We start from the raw sequence: 24,919 nt of genomic DNA, 5'->3' as shown, positions 1-24,919 counted from the left end.
AAGCAAACTAGGCACTCAGTGATTGGTTTCTTGTCCCAGTCCCCAGCAACCCTGCAGTCACATGCTTGGAAGGGAACATTCCTCCCTGCCTCAACCCACAGCAGTCTCCCTCTTCTCTCAACAAGGTATTGCATTTCCAGTTCTTACACTTGTTCTGGCACGGATTCTAAGCTACCTCATGCTGCTTCCTGGTTTGCCTGGGTGCTGGGCTCCGTGGATCCTGGAATCACAGAGACCTGGGTTCTAGTCCTGACTGCAATTAGTTGGTTTTATGGCTTTGGAAAGTTACTGAACTTTTCTGAACCTCAGTTCCCTCATTTGTTAGATGAGGACAATTATGCTACCTACATCATACACTTGTGGAAAGGACATAATGCCTAACAGGTGTCTAACACAGTCATTAACATTTAGTAAGATTCCGTAAAAGGTATCTCATAGTATCATTAATATCATACTCCAAAAGGCAGAAACTGAAACCTATACTTTTCTAATGCTGCACACAGTAGGTGCTCCATAAATACTTTGATGGATTCTGGTTTAGGCTCCATTTGGCAGTAGGTTCGCCATCAGAAACATTCTAAGAATCATGTAAAGACAATTGCTATTCCCAAGCTCCCTTTTCTCCAGATTCTTTTTCCCATTAATTATTGCAGTGGGGAGGCTCACCCTCAACAGTCCTGCCACTGTTGACACCTGTCAGCTTGCATCTTAGAAAAAAGTTCTCACTTGACAGACTCTGAGAACTTGCTGTCCAGGCAAAGAAAACTTTACGATGATGAATACCACACAAACCTTAGGTAGCCAACATGTCAGCAAAAGAGAGAGGAATCCAATCCCCCGAAGGAAACAAAGCAACACAACAAAGAGGTAGAAAGCAGAGGATTAAGATATGTCTAGAATACGCTTGCTTATCAGGACCCTTAAAATAAATCAAAGTTTTTGTGCATACAGTATTCCTACAGGAACCTGAATATGGTTAAACTCTCCTTTTAGCTGGGAATCTGAATTAACATTAATATCTAAGTTTTTTTAATATACCTAAATTTTTAACAGAAATTACATTAGATGTTCCTTTAGGCAAAAGAGTATATGTACAACACCAACATCCAGTTATATATAAAGAGCTTAGGAATCTCCCAGCTTCCCTAAAAGCAGAAGATATCCTAGTGGAATCTTATTGCGTTAAATAAGCAATTCTTTTCTTTTTTTATTTTGCCTCCCTATTGCAGATTATTTATTTATACCCTTAATTTTGTGTTAAAGACCCAAAAGAAAAATATTTTGGCTGAAATGAATGTGTTATGTTATAGCCCCAATTGAGGGTGACGAAAGAACTCAGTGCCAATGTGTTGGAGAGAATGCAGCAGTTCCTGGAATAGCAGTCGGGTTCCCTGGCTTGAATCCCACTCCGACATCCTTGGCTGCTTACCTTGGGCAAGTCCTTCTCCTCACAGGGTTTCAGTCCCTTCAGATGTTAAATGCTTTCTATGGGCTCTACCATGTCTGAGATCTTATGAGGCTACGGGGAGCATAAAGATTAGCAAAAGAAGCTGCCCAAATCTCTGAGGGTGGGGACCAGAGCAGTGGAAAGAGAATGTAATAATAGGTATGAAAAGCCTTGGAGAAAAGTAAAAGCACTGAATGACACACACTCTCCAATCTGCTATGGCATGTTCCAAAATCACAGGCAACTAATATTCTCCTGAGATCTCAGTGCTCACCCAAATGCCCCATCATTGAGCTAACAGGAAGCAGAGAAGGACAATGCTTTTCTGGTTGGGGACCGTGGCTGGGACAGAAAGGAAGAGGGGAGTGGAGTCACTTCATAAGCCAGTGAAATGGCAATGAACCTTGCAGGCTGCTCCGCTCCAGCCTGGCATCGCCAAGGAGGACGATCCACTTCATCAAACCTGGGCCAAGCTCTGGCTCAGACACCCAGGCAAAAATAGAAAGGGGCTGGGAGAAGAAATGTGTTTACTTTTGTGATTTCCCCTAACGTGCCTATTGACAGTATTATAATCTCTTCGTAAACAGAATGGCCCACAAACCTCACCTCCATTGATAAACCCTCCCAAACAACTCATGTAGAGACCTAAAGGCTTCTTAACATTTCATGGTCTCTATTTGGGCAGCTAGAAAGCAAGTGTTGAAGGCAGCATGATGGAATGGAAAGAGTGCTGGCCTAGGTGAACTGTGACAATCCCTCTCTCAGGTTCTGCACCATCAAGTGTTTGCATTAGAAAGAATGTATGTATCTGCTTAGATTTTTACAGTTTCTACCAGTGACTCTCAACGAGGGGTGAATTTTCACACCTCAGGGGCTCTTTTGCAATGTCTAGAGACATTGTTGCTTGTTATAACCAGGGGGTGCTATTGGTATCTAATGAATAGAGACCAGAGGTGCTAAACATCCAGTGATGCAGACCCCACATCAAAGAGTTATCCGGTCCAAAATGCAAATACAGTCAAGGCTCAGAACCTTGGTTTAGACTGAAGTGAGGAGAGTCAATGGGAGAAGAAAACGAGGACCAAAGGAAAGAAGAAAAAGGGGTTAAAATTCTGTTTCGAGGTCATGAGGTATCCATCAGTTATATGTTCTCCAGCTTTTCTCCCCATGTCCAATGCCTTTCTAAATATTCCGTGGGATTACAGGGCCATGTTTGAGTAGCTTTTTCATAAGAACATCTTCCTTATCCCTAAAATTCCAAGCCCTGATGCAGTACAAAGAGCTCCACTATAAGACATGGCCAAGACATAAATATAAGCAGTTATGAAACAAGTAGAACTGGAAGGTGGGTGGTGGGGGCGCGTGGAGGGAAGAAAACATATGCCTATAACTCCATTTCTATGAGTCAGTGTTGCTGAGGTAACAACACAGAACAATAACCATAGGGAGAGCTGAGCTATACTAAGAGCAGGCAGAACTGATCTGGGGCACAAGTGTCAGGAGAGATGCAGCTTTGCAGCAGCAGATTCAAAAGCAAATGAAAGGGTTAAGCAATCTGTGCATGTCATTCTCGTATCATTCCACATTAAGTCATGGGCAGTTATTACAAGTAGTTACCTGTGGTTTCCAGTGGGGGAGGCAACGGCACTCCAGTCAAGGGGTTTTGGAGAAACAGGTGCAACGAAGGCATGGTCAAACAATTTATTTACTGTAAACTTTAGACTTTGCTCAGGAAAACAATTGAAGCTGCCCCTCAAATCCTTGCCTAAAATACCCCGTGTAAGCAAATAAGAGGAGCGGGGAAGAGTCCATGTTCACAGCTAAAAGGTCCAAGATACTCAAAATCCTCAAGTTCAAGGGTGTAGGAAGGAAAATCTCCTTTGGATACAAATTACCAGCAGCAACATATTACCCCTAATACTTAAATAGTGAGGTAGATACATGAAAAGTCATCAAAATATAGCAGACCTAGGTCCTCTAGGACTAAAGCCCTTCAGACATAAACTTATAAGTTCCATGCAAAGAGGAACTAAACTGTACAAATAACAAATAATCAAATAAGTTTTCTCTCTTTTTACAGCTTAAAAAAATAAAAAAGGCAGAAGGATGCCCCTCCTCCTGCATATCTCTATACAATTTTATTCTAAGTTCATTACACTCAAGTTAAATAGTCTGTTTAGTGTTCTGTTGGTTGGGGGGGGTCTTATAAAGTAGAAAAACTGCTTTATAGCAGTGAGTCATTTGTACTACAATTCCTCCCTTGTGAATCAATGTTATCGCTAGGCACAGTACCTTGATGGCCCACAAAGTCTTCCGTGCCTGGAAGGTCTTCACACAGCAGTTTATTTTCTTTCTCCTGTTCCAGGTGATATCCACTCTGCTCCCCGGTGTTGCCGTTGCTGTTGCTGGAGTAGCCATTCCCATAGGCCTTCAAAGAAGACCTGCGCAGGCACAGAAGTTCCTGGAAGGCAATCCTGAAATCTGGGCTCCGACAGTAGATAAGGGGGTTGAAAGCAGAGTTGACATAGCCCACCCAGTTTAGGAGGATGTAAACTTCCTTAGGGATGAGGTTATCCCGGATCACATGCACAATGTTGACGATGAAGAAGGGCAGCCAGCAGAGGGTGAAAGTGCCCATGATGATGCCTAACGTCTTGAGGGCTTTGTGCTCCTTCAAGCAGAACTTGGAAGACCTGCGAAGTCCATGCCCCGTCCGCCCGTCCTGCTCCACCTGGCTAAGGTTCTGGGCATGGAAGCGGCCCTCAGATTTGTCAATCTTTTGGAGCTGCCTTTTGGCCACCTGAAAGACCCTGGAGTAGACGAAGACCATGACCACCAGGGGCACGTAGAAGGACACGATGGAGGAGGCAATGGCATAGGCTTGGTTCGTGAAGAAGTCACAGCAGGTCTCCTTGGCATAGCAGTTAATGGCTTTCTGGTGGGTGGCCCGGTACCAGTGCATCTGAATGGGCAAGAAGGAGGTAAGGCCTGACACGATCCACACCATCAGAATGATCACCCGGGCCTTATTCTTGGTCAGCAGGCTCTGGTACTTGAAGGGTGAAGTAATGGCAAAGTAGCGATCCACTGCGATCACGCACAGGGTCTCAATGCTGGCCGTGACGCAAAGCACATCAATGGAAGTCCAAAACTCACACCAGAAGTTGCCAAAAGTCCACATTTTCATGAGAATATGGCTGGCCCCAAAGGGCACCACTGCCAGGCCCATGACCAGGTCAGCACAGGCCAGTGAAGTGATAAAGTAGTTGGTGACAGTCTGCAGACGCTCGAACTTGGCAATGGCTGTGATGACCAGCACATTGCCAAACACGATGGCCAGGACGATGAGCGACATGACGATGCCCATACCCACCACCCACGCCTCGTCCCGTTCCTGCGTGACGTCGTGGTCCGGCGCGTGGCTTCCATTGGGCGCTAGCAAGAAGGCGCTGCTGTTCCCGGGTTGCCCCATGGTGCGCAGTCTGGCAGGTGAGCGCACTGGCTGCCGGCGCCTCAGCGGGCGGATCCCCGGCGGGGCTCTGCGGGCCGCGAACGGACGCCCGGAAGCCTCATTCAGCGGCCGTGAGGTGGGTGTGGTGGGGACACGTCCTGCACACTTAGCTTGTCGGGTGCTAGGGGCTCACGATGCCAGCCAGTTCCAGCCCGCGCTCTGGAGAAGCCGCCTCGGAGTGCGCACTGCCCGTTATGTGCACAGGACTTTAGGGGAACTGCCCTCTCCGTGACGTGCGGGAACTTTCGGCCAATGGCACGCCGGCAGCCCCGAAGGGGCGAGGCACCCCTCCGCTTTCCTCCCCTCCCCTCGCCCTCCCTCTCCTGGGGCTGGCCCGGGCGAGGCCCAGCTGCTCTCTGGCGGGCGGGCCACCACTCCTTCCCGGCTACCCGGGCTGGCCCCAGAGGGCTAAAGCTGGAGCTGGCATGCTTACCAGCCAACCCGGGAGCTTTTGGCTCTTCTGTGGCCGCTACCTGCCTGCCCTGGGCGCCTGTGCAGCCTGAGGTCTCAGGGCAAAGGGCAGCACACCGGCACTGACCCACATACGGAGGGAAACGAGAGTGCCCACCGAGGCACTCACATACAGGCACAAATACACCCCGGCAGACATGCTCAGACTTATACGGAACCACAGCCATAGACACGGAGACACACCCTCCCAGGGCACCCGCAGGCACACTTGCGAGGGCGCTCACACAGAAGCCGTCAGGCACAAAGTCACCCCTGTCCAACACAGAAGCGCGGCCAGAAACAAACACAGAAGCACAAAGGCATGGTGACACACACAAAAAGTAAACACACACGCCGGCTTAGAGGCATGCAGAGCGACACAGAGGCGGATGTCTCCATCTGGGTACTCACAAACTTGCCTCACCTGAGCACTGATAATGCCCCTCTCCCAACATACACCCGGTAACCCAGTATATTCCCTTTCAGACATTTGGCAAGACCGTAGGAGGTGACTTCAACAGCTGCCGATTTCCTCAGCACACTCGCTGTCAAGTACTTTCGGTGCCCTCCTTGGGAATTTGCGGGCATCAAGACAGTTTTACCCTTTGGATTTCATTCGGAGAGGGGGTATGCATGTATGTATTTTGGGACGGAGAGAGAAAGTTGTGTGCTTTCGTTTCAGTTTTGCTTTGTTTTTAACTCTTAATAAGAGTGTGGCATCACTCACTCATCTGTTGAACCGGAGATGCACTGAGAATTCAAACAATTTCTTCAGTAATCTCAATGCAACTAAAAAAAATCCTTTCATCTGCTGGATAGTTTGTTAATCTTTCAGGTTGAGCCATATGAAATTGCCAACATTTGGTGTCTGTGACTTACCAAAATGGCAAATTCATATGACTCAGGGTATTAAGAATGTCTTAAGATTAAGAACATTTTGGAACTATAGAAAGCAAAAGATAATTCTCCCTTAAAAAAATAAAGTAAGACCAAATCTCAAAACTAAGATCTTTGTTCATGAAATACTATCCTTTGCATCTGGCATGTGACTTTACCTCTAAAGCTAAGTTAATTTTCAGGGTTTGATTTCCCATGTATTAATGGTGCCTTTGAAAAACTGAAAATATTTCATGAAATGTAACTAAACATACTTTGTAGATTACATAATAACTAACAATGGCTAACATTTGTGGTCCATTCTGCTATGTGCTTTTCATGCATTATTCTATTTAATTCTTCCCACAGTCCCATGGGGGTGGGGTTATTTTTAGCTTAATTCACAAATGGGGCTCAAAGAGGAAAATGGTTTGCCCAGGGGCAATGGCCAGGCAGTGCTAGAATCTGGATTTGACCCAGGTCTGCCTGAGTCCATGACCCATCTTTTAATCTTTTCAATGTATTGCATAATTACATGTAGACAGGAGTGGTGGATAGGGAGGAAGCACTACAACCAGAATTGGAATACCCAGGTTCCAGATTGACCTAACTTGGTGCTTTCTAGTTCACTTTTTTTTTTTAAGAAAAATCACAAAGTATCTAATTTCCTTTATCGGTAAAGGGGCATAAAGTCACTTCCACTGGGGTGAATGAGAATTGAATAATATAGCAGTAAATATGAAAGTGCTTTTGCACATATATATGTCACACGAATATAGGTTGTAAGTGAAGTTTGTATAAATTACTTAGTGGTTTAGAATATATTGTTAGTCTTCTCTACTAGAACAATAAAAAACTTTAGGACAAAAGTAAGTTGGGTGTTTACTCTGGAAGTAAAGCTAAGAAACAGAATTTAACCTACATGTCCTCTTTAACTTTCTTCATAGCAGAGACTGACTTTTTGCAAGACAGATGCCTTAGAAAACAAGTATTTCCTATAAAAGCCACAAATATTAATTAAGGTTCTATTATATTCACATAGTTTTCAAAATGTACTTACCTCATATTTGTGTTTTCCAAAATTGCCTCTGGTAGGATGCATTTTAGGAAGAGGCAGTGTTTGTTATGCAACAATGTTTCTTTAAATACACATCTACCCAAATTGTGGAACTAAAAACCTCCTTCCTGTTTGTGAAGCTATGTCATAAATAAGAATATTGTTTAACCATCCTATAATAAGAAAAGAACAAAGAAAACCCTTTTAAGACAAATATTAACTGATCATGTATTTAAATATACACATAAGTCACTTAAAAGTTTAACTGAATATTTTGGGAAACGTCTTTTTCAAAACCCACAAATACTAAATCAGGAGGGACTGGCTAGCCATAAGCAGAAAACTGAAACTGGACCCCTTCCTTACACCTTATACAAAAATTAACTCAAGATGTATTAAAGACTTAAACATAAGACCTAAAACCATAAAAATACTAGAATAAAACCTAGACAATACCATTCAGGACATAGGCATGGGGAAAGACTTCATGGCTAAAACACCAAAAGCAATGGCAACAAAAGCCGAAATTGACAAATGGGATCTACTTAAACTAAAGAACTTCTGCACAGCAAAAGAAACTATCATCAGAGTGAACAGGCAACCTACAGAATGAGAGAACATTTTTGTAATCTATCCGTTTGACAAAGGGCTAATATCCAAAATCTACAAAGAACTTAAACAAATTTACAAGAAAAAAACAAACAATCCCATCAAAAAGTGGGCAAAGGATATGAACAGACATTTCTCAAAAGAAGACATTTATGCGGCCAACAAACATATGAAAAAAAGCTTATCGTCATTGGTCATTAGAGAAATGCAAATCAAAACCACAGTGAGATACCATCTCATGCTAGTTAGAATGGCGATCATTAAAAAATCAGGAAACAGATGCTGGAGAGGATGTGGAGAAATAGGAACACTTTTACACTGTTGGTGGGAGTGTAAATTAGTTCAACCATTGTGGAAGACAGTGTGGCGATTCCTCAAGGATCTAGAAGCAGAAATACGTTTTGACCCAGCAATCCCATTACTGGTTATATATCCAAAGGATTATAAATCATTCTACTGTAAAGACACATGCACATGCACATATATGCTTATTACAGCACTGTTCACAATGGCAAAGACTTGGAACCAACCCAAATGCCCATCAATGATAGACTGGATAAAGGAAATGTGGCACATATACACCTTGGAATATTATGCAGCCATAAAAAGGATGAGTTTATGTCCTTTGCAAGGATATGAATGAAGCTGGGAACCATCATTCTCAGCAAACTAACACAGGAACAGAAAACCAAACACCATGTGTTCTCACTCATAAGTGGGAGTTGAACAATGAGAACACATGGACACAGGGAGGGGAAAATCACACACTGGGAACTGTGTGTGTTGAGGGGTGGAGGGCCAGGGGAGGGATAGCATTAGGAGAAATACCTAATGTAGATGACAGGTTTATGGGTGCAGCAAACCACCATAGCATGTGTATACCTATGTAACAAACCTGCACGTTCTGCACGTGTAACCCAGGACTTAAAGTGCAATAATAAAAAAAAAAAAAAAGAAAGAGAAATTGCTTATGTCAACTAGGAAGTTCTGAGCCTTTGCCCTCCAATCTTTATGAGTGGATGTTCTCTCTTTATTCTGCTGCTTCACCAAGCTGGTAGAAATGTCAAGATGTTGTCTGCTAACTAAGAGTCTTCTCCTGACTTCCTTTGTAATTATGGGGTTACAGAAACTTAGACTGGGAACGAGCTTATAAATCATTTAGTTTATTTCCCCCCAGTTTGCAAATGAGGATACTGAAGTGAAAAAACAAGAAGTATCCAGCTCAAAGTGGTAAGGAAAATTAGGAGTCCAGGTATGCTCCTGGCCTCACAAGTTTCCCTGCTTAATGCTGTTGTTTTATTTCCCAGCAGAGGAGTTCGAGTGGCACTGCTTACTGTTCATATGGCCTTAGAGAGTTAATGCTTCGGTTGAACTGGAAAGTTCTTAGTAGACTAAATGCACCTTTATCTGATGTAAGAAAAAGCAGGCTCTTTTATGGTGATTGATAGCATCTAATTACATATTTTGTCAATCCCTTAAGACACTAATTTGTCATTTCCTGCCTGTCAAACAGGAATACAACCCCACATTTGGATTTACCTAATGAATGTTTGAATAGGAGTAAGGTTCCATGGTGCCAGAGCATGCCCTCACACCAACAGCTAGATGGGTTAGGAAAATCTTATACTAGGTCTTGGTTTAGATGACAGTCCTTTCTTGTTTATGATCCTGGAGCACAGAAACATCTATAGATTTCTTTTCAAGCAATGGTTTAAAATGCTTGTCTTTAATAATGTCTCTGTACAGCATTATCCCATTAAATTTACATTAAATGAGATTAAATGCACGTCAAGTGCTTAGCATGCTGCTGTAGAAGAAAAACCTTACTGTTAGTTTCTTATTTGTGAATCAAAAATATATATAGAATGCATATTGGTCCTATCTAATCATACATATGAAAGGACCCTTTGAACATGGATAATTGCTAATTTATTTTTAATTTGGAATTCTGTGAAAAATAATTGAAAAAGAAACAAAACTTGGTTCTTTAGAAAGAAGAATGATTCGACAATTACTATTATCATTGAGTAATATAGCTAGATGGGATGTCAGCGTTTTTCGAATGAAGCATCTCACAATCTAGTCAGCTCTTTACACAATGTACCCACCAAAACTCAGGGCTATCTCTAGTGAGGGCAAGCTCACTAGCCCCTTTTGTAGGTGCATATTTCTCTAGCTTTCCAGAACTGAAATCCATCTCACTTCTACTCATGGATCTTAAGTCTGCCCCCTTGAGGCCACTAAAAACAAGTCTTTTCTCTGTCCTAGCTTTTGGGAGAATCCCTTAAAGTTCTCCTTAGAAAACAAAACCTCTTCAGGTTTAACATTCCTTGTTCCCTTGGTTCTAGAGTCCCTTTTACCATCATGGTAGGCCTCTTTTATTCATGCTTAGGTTTGTCTATATCTAAACTTAACATCAATACCTGGAAAGATGCTAGAACAACTCATCAAACAATCAATTTGCAATCACCTTGGCAACCGTAACTTAGAGCAGAACAACCAGCAAAGCTTTCCAAACAGCTGATTATACCAGATGAATTTAATTTCCTGCTACGCTAGAGTTTTATGAGACATGCTAATAAATTCTCCACATCTTAGAAGCACTACACAAAAGGAGATGGCATTAAATTAAAGCAAGAGGAGACTTCAGTTGGCCATACAAAAACTCCTTGGCCTGAAGAGAATCAGAATTCAAAGGGGTTAAACTCTAGCAGCTTTTCTCAAATTGGGATTTTGCAAGATAATTAAACCCTACAGAAAATTATTTTTCCTAAAGCTGGGACATATCTATTACCCTCCTAGGGACATAACAGAGAAATTAAATCATTACATAGAATGCAATGGATACCTTAGGGTACAGTGCTTAACTGAATCTTCTTTTGCTGAATCTGAGAGGGATTGCTTGAGTCTCCTTCAGGTATAGGAATGAACAGTGTGTGATGGTGAATGTGTATATATATATAAATATATATGTTTATATATATTTATATATATACACACACACATTCATATATACATATATGTACATATATACATGTACACATGTATATATGTGGTAGATGCAGTTTGAGTCAATGGAGAGTGGATGGATGCGAGATTAAGAGGCCTAGATGCTTGTCCCAAAACAGCTATCATGTTCTATGCAACCTTTAGCAAGTTCCCTTCTTTCTTTGAGCCTCAGTCTTCATTTATGAAACGGGAGGTGGGGGCTTGGTGACATCCATCTAAGGACCTTTCTACTCTGAACTGAATAAGCAGGAAGAAAGTGCTTTGAGGGCCATTGAGGAGATAAGTTTTTGATTCTGAAGAGGTACCATGGAGTTGACAAGCAAAAATTGCCAATATCCTACACAACAACTTGATTGTGTTTTTTTATACTCAATATTTCAGCTATTTACATTTCATCTTTGTGATTTCTCCTATTCTGAAGAGCAGGTGTTCTATAATTTGCTATATTATTGACTTATTTTTAAAACTTCTATGATTTTCTAAATTATTGACTCATTTTTAAAACTTAATACATTTATTTTTAAAGAAAATTTTATGTGACCTGCCATTACCACATGTGGAAAACTAGTGTCATTTGCCATAAATAGAAAGTAACCATGAAGACAAAACAATGTTAGTAAATGCTAGCTAGGTTTTGTTGCTTGCCAAAGTTCTGAGCCTCAGGCCTCTCTTGTTATTGAAAAGGAAGATTCGCAAGTACTAGGATATTAATGGTATTCTAGCATCAAATGGGACTTTCTCCATTTATTTTAAAAGATTGAAAGAAAATTGAAAAGGGAATAACTCATAAGTAGTACACTGTTATTTAAAGTGCTGTTACTAAATTATTTAAAATAGTTTCTCATTATACCTGCAGGTATCTCAGCCCTTGACTTGTGCTAATGGGATACACTGCAGTGTGATAGAAAGAGCATGGGCTTTGGAGCCAGAGGAAGGAATCTGGTTTGCAATCATGACTCTGTCCTTGACCAGCTGTGTGCTTCAGGCAACATGCTTTAGGCTTCTGGGCCTCAGAGGGCTTACGTGAGGATAGATGAGGATAAAATGTCTTGGATGGTTGTGGAAGAAATAAATGGAATACATAAAAAACTAGATTTGAAAAGGAAGGTAGAGAACCAAGAGACATGACAACAAACAAATCAGCATAACTTGGATTGGCTGGGGGGTCAGGGGGATGAGTCAGGGGAGTGGTGGAGGCCATTAAGCAGGGTGCAAGGGGAGCAGTGGACTGAGTGTGGCTGTAGGACAGGAAGGGGTGATGAATTCAGATATGACCACACTGAATTCGAGGTTTTGGTGTGACATCAAGATGGAAGCTAAAAATATCATAATGATTAGGAGTTGAGAAATTGAAATGATGTGTCTGTGGGTGGTCATGATCATGGTGGAAGCATTCCCTGAATAGCAGTACTCTCCGAGGATGTTTTGGATTGCTAAATGAAATAACGCATTTAAGGAACTTAGCATGTTGTTTCAAAAAAAAGTATTTATTGTTATTACCATCATCATCATTATCATCATCTTGGATTACCTGGGACAACCCCAATTTCTGGAAATTATGTTTCTCTAAGGGCAGTCCTTCAAATGAATAAATAAATTGATCTAAGAGGGAAAAATGCTTTGTCTACATCAACCTACAAACAGTGGTAACATGTGGGGTGGATTTGGAGGGATGTCCAAACATTGGATTCCCTGGCAGCTGCCTCTGAGATGAAGATTTGTGTGCAAGTGATTGAAGAAGGGAAGCTCCCAAAAGAAAACAGTCAGGGAGCGGGAGAAGCAGCTCAGTGAGGGGAAGAAGCAAAGGCAAAGACCCAGTGTAGCCTTATCCTGGGAGCAGCTCTGGAGCCTACTGCTTGGTTCTAAGTCCTTCTTTCTCCAAGTCTTAGTTATAAACCTCTAAACAAGTTACTTAATCTTTCTGTGTCACACTTTCTTTGTCTTTAAATTGGGGCTGTTGATATTATCTCACAACCTCATGAGGTTGTTATGAAGATCAGATGAGTTAAGGTCTATAAAGTGGTAAGAACTGATGTGGCACGTAGTTAGTGCTGAATTAATTATTGATATTAAACCCATGGAAGCTCTGCTGACTATGGCACTGAGGAATCCTTCCACAGGGAAGAGATAGTGCATACAACTTCTTGGATTGAAGAACCCCTAAGTGCAAACTGCCCAGTGCCAGAGCTTAAGAAAGGGAATTACACAGCTTTTTTTTTCCTTTTCTTTCTTTCTCTCTTTCTTTATTTTTTTTATTGTGTTTTAGGTTTTGGGGTACATGTGAAGAACATGCAAGATTGTTGCATAGGTGCATACGTGGCAGTGTGATTTGCTGCCTTCCTCCCCTTCACCTATATGTGGCATTTCTCCCCATGCTATCTCTCCCCAACTCCCCACCCCCCGCTGTCCCTCCCCTATTTCCCCCCAGCAGACCCCAGTGTATAGTGCTCCCCTCCCTGTGTCCATGTGTTCTCATTGTTCAACACCTGCCTGTTCTCATACAGCATTTTTTAGGCCTTGGAGGAAAGAAGAAGTAGAATGGTTGTGGAGATCACACGGCATCTGCCTCAGTAGAGGAGGTCAAGGAGCAGGGCGGAAGGGGAAACAATGGGAGGTGATAAAACAGATGATGGCTGAAGTACAGAGGAAGGAAAGGAAACAGGGTGGCCTCTCTCTGAAGCAGTGCCTTCTTCTGGGAGGCACAGGGGGAGAGATCTCACTGGGTCAAGGAAAGAAGGTCAAGGTGCCTCAGCTAAGTTTAATCGTTATGAGGTGGTGGAACATGCCCTGGGCCTGGAGAAGGGAGAATCTTGTCCTGGCCTTTTCACCTACTGTGTGACTGCTTCTCTCTGGGACTCAGTCTCCTCCTTTGTAAAGTGATAAAGTCAAATCAAGTGATCTTTGAGATCCGTGCCTGGCACCTCATAGTTAATTGGTGGTGGTTAAGGGGTCTGAAAAACAAAAAGCGTGTTTTTTGTTTATCATGCGTATATTATATACCAGAAGCTGAGCTTGGCCACTTACGTACATATTCCCTTCTTCTGTACAACTTTACAAAATAGACACAGTTATTCCTATTTTACAGATGAAACACTGAAGTGATTAGGCAGCTTGCCTCGGGTTACACAGTAGGTAACAGGAAGAGAAGGAACCTAGCTCTGTCTAAACAAAAGTCTCACTCTGCACCACTAACACAGGATTCAGATGCAACAGTCCAGGCTCAATCAAGCCTGCATGCTCAGGCTGCTGAAAAGGAAATTCCCTGGTCGTCAGGGTCTCACAGCTGAGTTTTACCAGACTACTGGAGCAAAGAGGCAGCAGTTTCCTATCACTTATGGGAAAAATGCCAAATGACCAAGATGTAGGGCCAACTACCCTGGTCACAATTTCTAAAAAGAGAGGGAGGATGTTAGGGCTTGGAAGTCACTGGCTGTGAGCCTCTGGGATTTGCTTGTGCCCCTTCCTCCATTCACAACACTTCTTTCCTTATTTCCTCATCTCCTGCACAAATCCCCACTCCCAATACACACACACACACACACTATATATATAACTTAAGCTTCCTAAAGTACTATGTAAGGGGTTATAACATATAAAGAAATGAAGAAGGAGGCAGGGTCCTTACCTGTAGGAAACTCACAGGCTAGTAGTAGAGATTAGCACATAAACTTGACTTCCATGTAATAGAGTAAATACTACGATTGAGCTAGGAACTTGAGTTTCTTAGTTCCTTAAATGTCAGGTGTGTATGTAAAGATATTGTTTCAGGCCAAGTGCAGTAGCTCACGCCTGCAATCCCAGTACTTTGGGAGGCTGAGGGCAGATCACGAGTTCAGGAGATCAAGACCATCGTGGCCAATATGGTGAAACCCCATCTCTACTAAAAATACCAAAAAAATTAGCAGGGCTTGGTGGCACGCACCTGTAGTCCCAGCTACTCAGGAGACTGAGGCAGGAGAATTGCTTAAACCCAAGAGGCAGAGGTTGCAGTGAGCCAAGATCGCACCAGTGTACTCCAGTCTGGTGACAGAGTCAGACTCCGTCTCAAAAAAAAAAAAAAAAAAAAAAAAGATGTTGTTTCAATTCTAGTTGTAAGAAAGATTAAGGAAAATTAATTGTTCAGAAAGAGGAAATGGCTAGGAACTTGAGTTTGGAGGACTGATTCAGTACTCCATTGCCCCACGTAAACACTGAGGAGGAGGCATGGAGAAGCCTTCCAAGAAGAGCAGGTGAACATTGGATAACAAGGAATCTTCAGCCAAGAGATGAATGGAGTTGCATAAAAATAAAAAATCAATTGGCACAGTTGTTTAGACAGTGATTTGGCAAAATTTATTAAAGCGTAAAAATGTATGTATCTTTTTACCTAGAAATGTCATTGCTAGAAATTAGTTCCTTAAATATCAGGTGTGTATGTAAAGATATTGTTTCAATTTTGTTTGTAATAAAGAAAGATTAAGGAAAGTTAATTGTTCAGAAAAAGGAAACGGCTAATAACTTGGTAGAAACTCATATATTGTGATGTGTAGTTATTAAAAAGAATTAAATAGATTTAAGTACACTGACTCAGGAAGTTGTCCTAGCTTTATAATTAAAATTAAAAAACAAATTGCATATAAGATTATAAAAATAATTCAATTTTTGTTATGTTGGAAAAATATATGTATGAGAGTTTTGGAACACCACTAAGCCACTGTCTCCAGGTCCTCCTGTAAGCTCAAGGGGGCATAGTTAGCAGTTCATGTGGTACTACTTTTCAAAGATTTACAGTAACATGGCAAAGATAAAAAGGGTAGTTATGATGTGACAGGATGTGTAATAAAGGCTATAAAAGAGGTATAAGAAAGGGATTTGCACTCAATCGAGAGCTAGTCTTGTTAGTGTTGTCAAGGAAGATGAAGAGACACCATAAAAAAGTTTTTCACTCAGCTGGTAGCTGTTGAGCAGAGCTTGAAGGATGCCTGTGATGTTGGTAGTAGGGCGTGGAAGGAGGGAATGCCAGGGAGAAGGAACAGCGTGAACTGAGGCATGGAAGTGAGAAACTTTGAACTATGCTTGAGAAACAGCAAGTATTCCAGGAGACCTAGGGCACCAGGTATATGAGGAAGAAAACAGTAAAATAATAGTAATAGTGAGTTGGACCCGTGAATGCTGAGGTGAGGAGTTGAGGCTCAAGACAAATCGTGGAGGGAGGTGGAAGAGGCCTTGGAAAGCTTTAATCTGTAAAACAGCCAACAATTAGATGAACGAGGCTATTTCAGAGAGATGTTCTCAGCAGTCCTGTGCCAAGCAAGCGGAAGAGAAGAAGCAAATTTGACATGGTGCTGCACCCATGGGTCTGTGCTGTGTGCCAGGCCTTTGTTTTCTCATTTGCAAAGCAAATTTTTACTCCTCTCCTGCCAGCTCCCAGACTGGTGGTGAAAATCAAATGAACAAATGTGTGTAAGACTTCGGGACTGACTGCAGGAGAAGAGCTGTGTTCCTACAGGGCTTTGTGATTGTTATTACTAGAAAATACAGGACTGACCTCAGACAAGTGGAGTATTCAGGGCATACAGGGGAGGGTGTGTGACAAGCTGTGGGAGCACATGGAGTGGTTGGGCAATGAAGGATGAAAAGAAGTGACTAGATCAACATGCAAAATTCACAAACAAGAAACTTTTCTTTTTTTAAATATACCACACTGGAAAAATTTAATGTATTACAAAAACTTAAAGTTGGAAACAGACACTAGTAGACCTCATTAGAGTTCCATCAAAACTTAAAGCGCACAAACCCTTTGACTCAGCAATTCCAGGGCTAGGAATTTCTCTTTCAGGTGCATGCACACAAATACACAAACAATATACATAAAGGATGTTCACTGCAGTATTGTTTGACATAACAACAACAAAAACCAAAACTGGAACTAACCTAAATGTACGTCAAAGGAGAGTGCCTAAATAAATTAATGTACTGACATACTATAGATTATTATGTCAAAATGGATGTTTATAGAAGTTTTATTCATACTTGCCAAAAGTTAGAAGCAACCAAGATGCCGTTCACTAGGTGAATAGATTAATAAACTGTGGTACAGCCAGACAATAGAATTCTACTCAACACTAAAACGAAATGTGCTATCAAGACATGAAAAGACATGGAGGAATCTTAGTGCACATCACAAAGTGAATGAAACCAATCTAAAATGGTGGCAAACTGTATGATTCCAGAAACTGTCATGCCATTGCATAATGATGTTTCAGTCAACTGAACCTCATACATTATAGTGGTCCCATAAGATTATAATAGAGCTAAAAAAAAATCCCTATCACCTAGTGACATCATAGTCTTCATACTGTCATAGCACAATGCCCTACTCACCCATTTGTGGTGATGCTGGTGTAAAACCAACTGTGCTAGAAGTTTATAAAAGTATAGCACATAAAATTATCTATCATGCATAATACTTGATAATGATAATAAAAACTCAAGTTACTACACTATATTTTTGATCATTATTTTAGAGTGTACTCCCTATAAAGGAAAAATGCATTGCAGAGCAATATGTTGTGTTACATCAGCAGCAGCCTCACACATGTCTTATTTTACATGTCTCTTAATTGCTTAACTTTCTCATGTTCTTGATTTAATCTCATGTTGTTTTGTTCATCATGGCCCCTAAGCGTACAAAACCCACTGTTAATGTTGTCAGGGAGTGGCCACATTGAATGATTGACCTGGAAACAAAATTAAAAGTGACTAAGGGCCATAGAGGTGGAAAATCAGTCTCGGTTATTGCTTGCCAGTCAGGGATGTCCCATTCTACCATTGCTACAATGTTTTTTTGTTGTTGTTGTTGAGACAGAGTCTTGTACTGTCACCTGGGCTGGAGTGCAATGGCTCCATCTAGGCAGGCTGACTTCAATCTCCACCTTCCAGGTTCACACGATTCTCCTGCCTCAGCCTCCTGAGTGGCTGGGATTACAGGTGCACACTGCCACACACAGCTAATTTTTTGTATTTTTAGTTGAGAGGTGTCACTTGTTAGCCAGACTGGTATCCAACTCCTGACTTCATGATCCATCCAGCTCGGGCTCCCAAAGTGCTGGGATTACAGGCATGAGCCACCATGCCCAGCCATTGCTGCAATCTTATTTGAGATACAGAAATAAAAGGCTAACCCCAACCATGGTGTTCAATTTATTGTTGGCTATGGATGGCTTAAATGAGGGGTGTCCAATCTTTTGGCTTCCCTGGACCACATTGGAAGAAGAATTGCCTTGCCCACACATAAAATACACTAACACTAACGATAGCTAATTAATTTTTTAAAAATAGCAAAAAAAAATCATAATGTTTTAAGAAAGTTTACAAATTTGTGTTGGGCCACATTCAAAGCCTTTCTGAGTTGCATGCGGTCTTCGAGCAGTGGGTTGGATAAACTTGGCTTAAACAGTTCAAGAATTCTTACTTATTACCTAATGTGAAGGTTAGTGGTGAATCTGTGAGTGCTGATATGAAGGCAGCTAAATAATTTTTGGAAATTCTAGATAAGATGATTGTGGAGCAAAATTACTTTCCAGAGCAAATATGGATGAAACCTCTCTATTCTGGAAACATGCCTGAAAGGACCTTCATCCAAAAGGATGCCAAGTCAATGCCAAGTTTCAAGGCTTTTCCTTTAAAGGAATGGCCCTACTTGGGGCCATGTTTCAGGCTGCAAATTGAAATCCTCTGTAATCTGGCACAGTGAAAACCCCAGGGCCTTCAAGCATATCAGTCAGCACACACTGCAGTGTACTGTAGGAACAATAAGAAGTCATGTATGACCCAGCTCCTCTTCCAAGATGTCCTCCTTAAATTATGCCAGTGAAATGAAGAAGTACTGTTTGGGGAATAATACACCTTTCGAGGTTTTGCTTATTTTTGATAATGCTCCTGCACATCGTTCTTTTTTTGATTATCTTCATCCAAGGTCACACTGGTGTCTCTCTCTCCAAGCACCACCTCTGTTTCAACTAATGGATCAAAGGATTATAGCAGTTTTTAAGGCCTACTTACTGCCTGAGGCGGACCTTTACCTAGGCTATTGCTGCAAATAAGGAAGATTCTTTTTAAAGACATTGATGCAGTTCTGGAAGGATTACAACATCTATGACTGCATCAACAACCTCAGTTAAGCTTGGGGGTGAAGTCATCAAGGAGTGTATAAATGGTATCTGGAAAGAGACATTCAAGAGATTCGTCCATGACTTCAAAACTTTGCTAAGGATGAGGAGGTTGCAAAAAATTCACAAGACTTTAGTTGAAATGGCAAACAACTTAAACCTGGGTGTGGAGAAGGATGATACTGAAGAGGTCCTAGATGTGGTCACTGAGGAATTGACTACTGAGGAGCTACTGGAATCAGAACAGAAACACATAGCTAAAGAAGAGGCAAGAGAAAAGGAAACTACGGGAGAAAAAAAAGAAAAGCCCCCAAGGATATTCACAGTGATGGGCTTAGGCAGAAGCTTTTGCAGACCTCAACAAACTCCTTAAAATGTTTGAAAATGTTGACCCAAACATAAAATGATTTTCATTAGTAGAGAGGTATGTTCATGGTGCATTATCTGTTTACAAGCAAATCTATGATGAATAAAAGAAACAAACCAAGCAGACCACCATGAACACATTTCTGAAGAGTGGCATCTCAACAGGAGCCTCAGGCAGGTCCTTCAGGAGGTATCCCAGAAGAAGGCACTGTTATTATAAGAGATGACAGCTCCATGGGTATTATTGCCCCTAAAGACCTTCCAGTAGGACAAGGTGTGGAGATGGATGGTGTTGATTTTTTTGATCCTGACCCTATGGTCTAAGCTAATGGCTAATGGTGTGTTTGTGTCTTGGTTTTTAACAAAAATATGTAAAAAGTAAAAAATAAAAAAAATCGTTAAAGTAGGTAAAAGCTCATAGAATAAGGATATATATGCGCTGTATTTGTGTTTCAAGCTGTGTTACTAGAAAAGAGTAAAAGAAATTAAGTTTTTAAAGTAAAAATGTTATAATAATCTAAGTTTATTGTTGAAGAGAGGAAAATTATTTTATTTATAAATCCAGTATAGCCTAAGCATACATTATTCAGACTGTCTATAGTAGTGTATGATAATGTCCTGGGTCTTTACATTCACTAACCACTTAGTCATTGACTCACCCAGAGCAACTTCCACTCCTGCCAGCGCCATTGATGCTATGCACCCTATAAAGATGTTCCATTTGTTATATTTTGTACCATATTTTTACTGTACCTTTTCTATGTTTAGCTACACAAATACCATTGTGTTGCAGTTGCCTACGGTATTCAGGACAGTAACAAGCTGTATAGGTTTATAGCCTAGAACAATAGGCTATAGCACACAGCCTAGGTGTGCAGTAGGCTATACCATCATACCATCTAGGTTTGTTTAAGTACACTCTATGATCTTTGCACAATGATGAAATCGACTAATTATGCATTTCCCAGAATGTATCCAAGCCACTAACTGGCACGAGTGTATATAACATTCTGGAAGAGGCAAAACTATGGATACAGTAAAAAGATCAGTGGTTTCCTGGGCCTGCGGAGAGGGAAGGATGAGTACATGGAGCACAGAAAGTCAGCAAAATTATTTTTAGGGCAGTGAAACTATTCTGTAGGATACCATAATGTTAGATATAAGATATGTCCCTATGCATTTGTCAAAACCCTTGGCATGTGCATCAAGAATGAACCTTAACATAAACTGTGGAGTTTGGGTGATTATGATTTGTCTGCATAAGTTCATCAGTTCTAACAAATGTACCTCTCTGGTGTGGAATGTTGTTAGTGGGGAAGGCTGTGTGTGTGTGAGGGCAGTGAGTGTATGGAAAATCTCTGTACTTTCTACTCAGTTTTACTGTGAACCTGTGCCTTTAAAAATGTCTATTATTAGTAGTAGTATTAGTATTATTTGAGACAGGGTCTCATTCTGTCACCAGGTTGCAGGGCAGTGGCACGATCTTGACTCATTACAACTTTGCCTCCTAGCTTAAGCGATCCTCCCACCTCAGCCTCCTGAATAGCTGGGACCACTGCATCCAGCTAATTTTGTATTTTTTGTGGAGATGTGTTTTCACCATACTGTCCAGGCTGGAAACCTATTATTTTTTAGAAAGGTAGCTCTATACCAGGTAGCTCTATACCAGCTCATCTGAAGCAATATCTAAAATACATCAAGAAGTAAAAAAGCGAATTGTACAAGTGTGAGTAGCATGTCTCCATTTGTGTAAACAAACCATTGTATGTGGCATCTACCCAACATAAATGCTCACCATAGGAATATATGTATATAAATTCAATAAATTAGTCTAAGGTACAATGAAATTTTATGCTGTAGTTCAAAGAATGAGCCAGATACATGTGCTGATACATAAAGATCTCCTAGATATGAAGTAAAAAAGGTTGAAACAAAACTACGTAAAATATCACCGTTTAATATAAGTAACACATGTGTCTATATTCACAAATATATTTTTGAAAGTAGAAGCAATTAACAATGTATATATAACATAGGGGGCCAGGGACTGGGACACGGGACCTGTGCAGCGGCCCAGACAATCTACTTTCACTTTCATTTTGGTATTCACCTGTTTTGTTTGAGTTTTTACCATAACTACTATTTAAAAGTGCAATTTAGTAAAAACAAAACCGAAAACTAAAACTAATCTCCACAGATTTCTAAAATATAGTGTCATGGCCACAAGAGTCCTTTCCTTCGCTTCCTCTTTTTTGGGTGGAGAAATTGAGAAGCAACTGAAGCAAAAGTTAAAAAGCTCAATAATAATTCTGTGACTACAGCAACCAAGATTGGGGGTGGGTCAGGGATGTACAACAGATAACAGCAAAGAAGTAAAAGTAGAAATTGTTAGAATTTTTCAGTAACTTGGAGGGTGAAAGAGGAAGGATGTGAGAAGAAACCAGAAAAATGAAAATAAAAATGGCAAAAACTTGAACGAATGAGGAAGTTGGTAGAGAAAAGCCCGAGCTTGCTTAAGCAGTTTCTGGGGCTTATTTTTTGTCCTGAGTGTGTGTGAGTGCATGTCTCTGTGTATGTCTGCTGATGTGGGCCTTTTTGACTGTCCAGTGGATTAACAGGGCTATAAATCATTCTGTCTCAGAGTTGGAGTGCCCTGAGGGATTACCTTGCTCGGCAGAGCCCCGGTTTGGCAGAGGGGCCTCAAAGGCAGCCAGATACCAAGCAGGGTGGGAGGCCTTGGTCCCCACTCCAGCCAGTGCTGCTCCACTTCTGGCTGCTTTCTGTATCCTGCTTATGCATAAATTTGTATTTGTGCGAATCTTCCACTGCTGAAAAATATCTAGAATTTATGATTTCTGATTCTCAATCTCTGTTACTGATTTTTTTTTTTTTTTTTTTACCTTTTAGCTGAGCCAGAGAAGAGGAAAAGGCCTAAAGGCAAGTTTAAATTTCAGTGGCTTAAGTGGAAAAGGGGATATTGCTAGGGAAAAACAATATTAGATTCACAAAAACCAATAAGGAGAAAAATTATCAGTAACTATAATAGAATAGACAAAAGAGGAAAATTGTGCTCGAATATTTTCCTGGGCGAATTGAACCATAAAATTGATATTTAAGGACTCAAATGTCAGGGATTTAAATAAATTTTGCTGATGCAACCAAAAAGTGTAACGGTTTGATTACCTCTTCTGGGTTAGTCACGTTGCAAGGTGCTGTTGATACAATGGTGAATAATTCAGACACAATTGCTGTCCTCAGTGATTTGCAGTCGTGTGTATAGTTTGCTGGTTTGAACAAAACAAGAACATGGATTTGCTTATATGAATGTTCCTTCAATACACTCTTGAGCTACCAATTATTTGCAAAGCTCAGAAAATACTGATATGCACTGTCTCATAAAAAGATGTTGGTTTCAGCCTCTGTGAGGTTCAGAGTCAAGATTAAAATCAGCCACTCAGGGGAGCCTTTTGGTGGGGGGAGAGACCTCAGCTGCTGCTTACTGGTTATTGGAAAGTAGAGGAGAGACTGGGTAAACAGAGCAGCCAGAGGAGCAAAGCAGAGCGTTGCTAAGAGGGAAGGGAAAGAAGAAGAGCAGACGCCTCTGCCCTTTGCAGGGAGCTGACATGCTGATGTGCTTCACTCAGCTGACATGTTGGGTGAAGCAGCCGGTCAGTGACCAACAAGCCCTGAGGATGCAGCACAGACCCTCAAAACCCCAGAATCCTAAAGCTGGGACTGCCATGCAAGACCAAGGGTCCCAATTCTCCCTGCACAGATGAGAAGCCTGGGAAGTGGCTTATAATTGTCACACACAAATTGGAGGCAGTGCAGGGATCAGAACCCAGGACTCTCAGCTGAGGACTTTTCTCATGGCCCCATCCTATCCTGTGAAAGGAACATGACAGTAACTAAAGACAGAATGTATTGGAGTCAGATAGAGCTGGATTTGCATCCCAATTCTGCCACTTGCTGCTGATTTTTATGATCTTGGGAAAGTTTGTCTATTAGGCTTGATCCCTTTCATCTGTAGAATGAGGATAGTAGAAAGGCTTATCTCCAAGATAGCCATCCTGGATTGCTTCTATCCTGTTGCACATGCCATTGTCTCATCAAGAAGTGAAGTTTATTCTTCCACCTCCTTGAACCTGGTCTGATGTGTTACTGCTATGTCCAGTGAATTCAGTGAAAGTGATGCTGCCGGTTACGGAGCTAGGCTTTTAGGGGACTGGCAACTTCCGCCTGTCTCACCAGAACTGCTTTCTTTGGGGAAAGCCCTCCACTATGTAAAAAGTATACTATCCAGAGACTTCCACCCTATGAAGAAACCCAAACTAGCCATGCATGGAGAGAGATCCTCCCACCCAACCTACTCCAGCCCCCAGCTCTTCCAAGATTGTTCGTTACATAGCAGTAGATAAGGGGAGCATTTACCACTTGAGACTACTGTGTGGATTCATGAAACAACTATTTAGACAGGGCCTGGTACACAGTGAAAATGAATAAATGCTAGCTTCTTATTTTCATGAAGTAAAAATAAAGAAACTCCGAGCACCTCCGTCGTAAGTCTCTTAGAATAACTGTGCCTGCAGCACCCCTAACGGATGCATTTGTGGACCACACAGAACAAGCTCCATCCCTCCTCTGTCCCACAGCCCATGGGCCTCTGGAGACAGCCCTGCATGTCCCTCACAGTGTGCTGCAGCCATGCTGGCCTTCTCAGCCCTTCCTGTAAGTCAGGTATTTGCACATGCCGTTCCTAATGTCTAAAAGTCTTTCCTTCCCCTCTGTTTATCTCATACAGGCTTGCTCATCTCTTAGCTCTCAGTGTCATTGTCATTTCCTCTGGAAGTCTATGTCCCCGCCCTCTGCGACATACTCTCAGAACACTGAGCCCTTCTTCTCAGCACTTATCTCAGCCTTGCACCTTTGCCTTTATTTGTGAGATCATTCTATTAATATATTTTTCAAAACACTCCCTTGGGGCAGAAACAACATAGACTTTATTTGCTGTTGTTTATCATTCTATCCCCCAAACCTAACACCAGCTGGAACTCCTGAGTGTGTTGATGCTCAATAAGTAATCTTCGCAAGCAAGCTCCATTTTCCTTATGTTTCTTCTTCCTCAGACTAAGCATTAGCAGTCCCTTCAAGGAATAGGACTTCACCTCAGATTGGTTCTCTTCTGTTCCATCGACCTCTGGTTGAAGCTGCTTAGCCCACATTTCCTTCCAGGGCCCTGCCCTCAGGTTCTATAATCAATGGCTTGTTTCATGTTTTTGCTATTTTGGGAGAAGCCTCCCCAATACTAAGCAATTTCTCCTTTCTGGTTGTCTGTTATAAAACAAGTTTGTTCCTCAAACTTGAATTGTGGGTCCCCAGGGCTATAGGGAAAACTGCTGCATGGGCACCCCCTTGGGCTCCTAGCCCCTCCCTGTGTCATCTCT

General features: G+C 41.6%; 1 protein-coding gene across 1 annotated transcript; it reads right to left on the bottom strand.

Moving 5' to 3' along the window:
• Positions 1-3,134: 3,134 nt before the first annotated feature.
• ADRB2 (adrenoceptor beta 2) lies at positions 3,135-5,140 on the bottom strand. Its single transcript, XM_012455019.2, has one exon. It carries the CDS (start codon positions 4,917-4,919, stop codon positions 3,672-3,674), a length of 1,248 nt encoding a protein of 415 aa, XP_012310442.1. The 5' UTR covers positions 4,920-5,140; the 3' UTR covers positions 3,135-3,671.
• Positions 5,141-24,919: the final 19,779 nt, after the last annotated feature.

The sequence above is a fragment of the Aotus nancymaae genome, unplaced genomic scaffold (genome assembly GCF_030222135.1).
Source record: "Aotus nancymaae isolate 86718 unplaced genomic scaffold, 86718_ANA_hifiasm-v0.15.2.pri h1tg000064l_1, whole genome shotgun sequence".
Taxonomy (NCBI): domain Eukaryota; kingdom Metazoa; phylum Chordata; class Mammalia; order Primates; family Aotidae; genus Aotus; species Aotus nancymaae.
The sequence above is the reverse complement of the archived record's forward strand: the minus strand, read 5'-3'. Positions and strand labels throughout refer to the sequence as shown.

Coding starts and splice junctions, on each gene's coding strand:
- ADRB2 (XM_012455019.2), bottom strand. CDS start 4,919: ATGGGGCAACCCGGGAACAGCAGCGCCTTCTTGCTAGCGCCCAATGGA.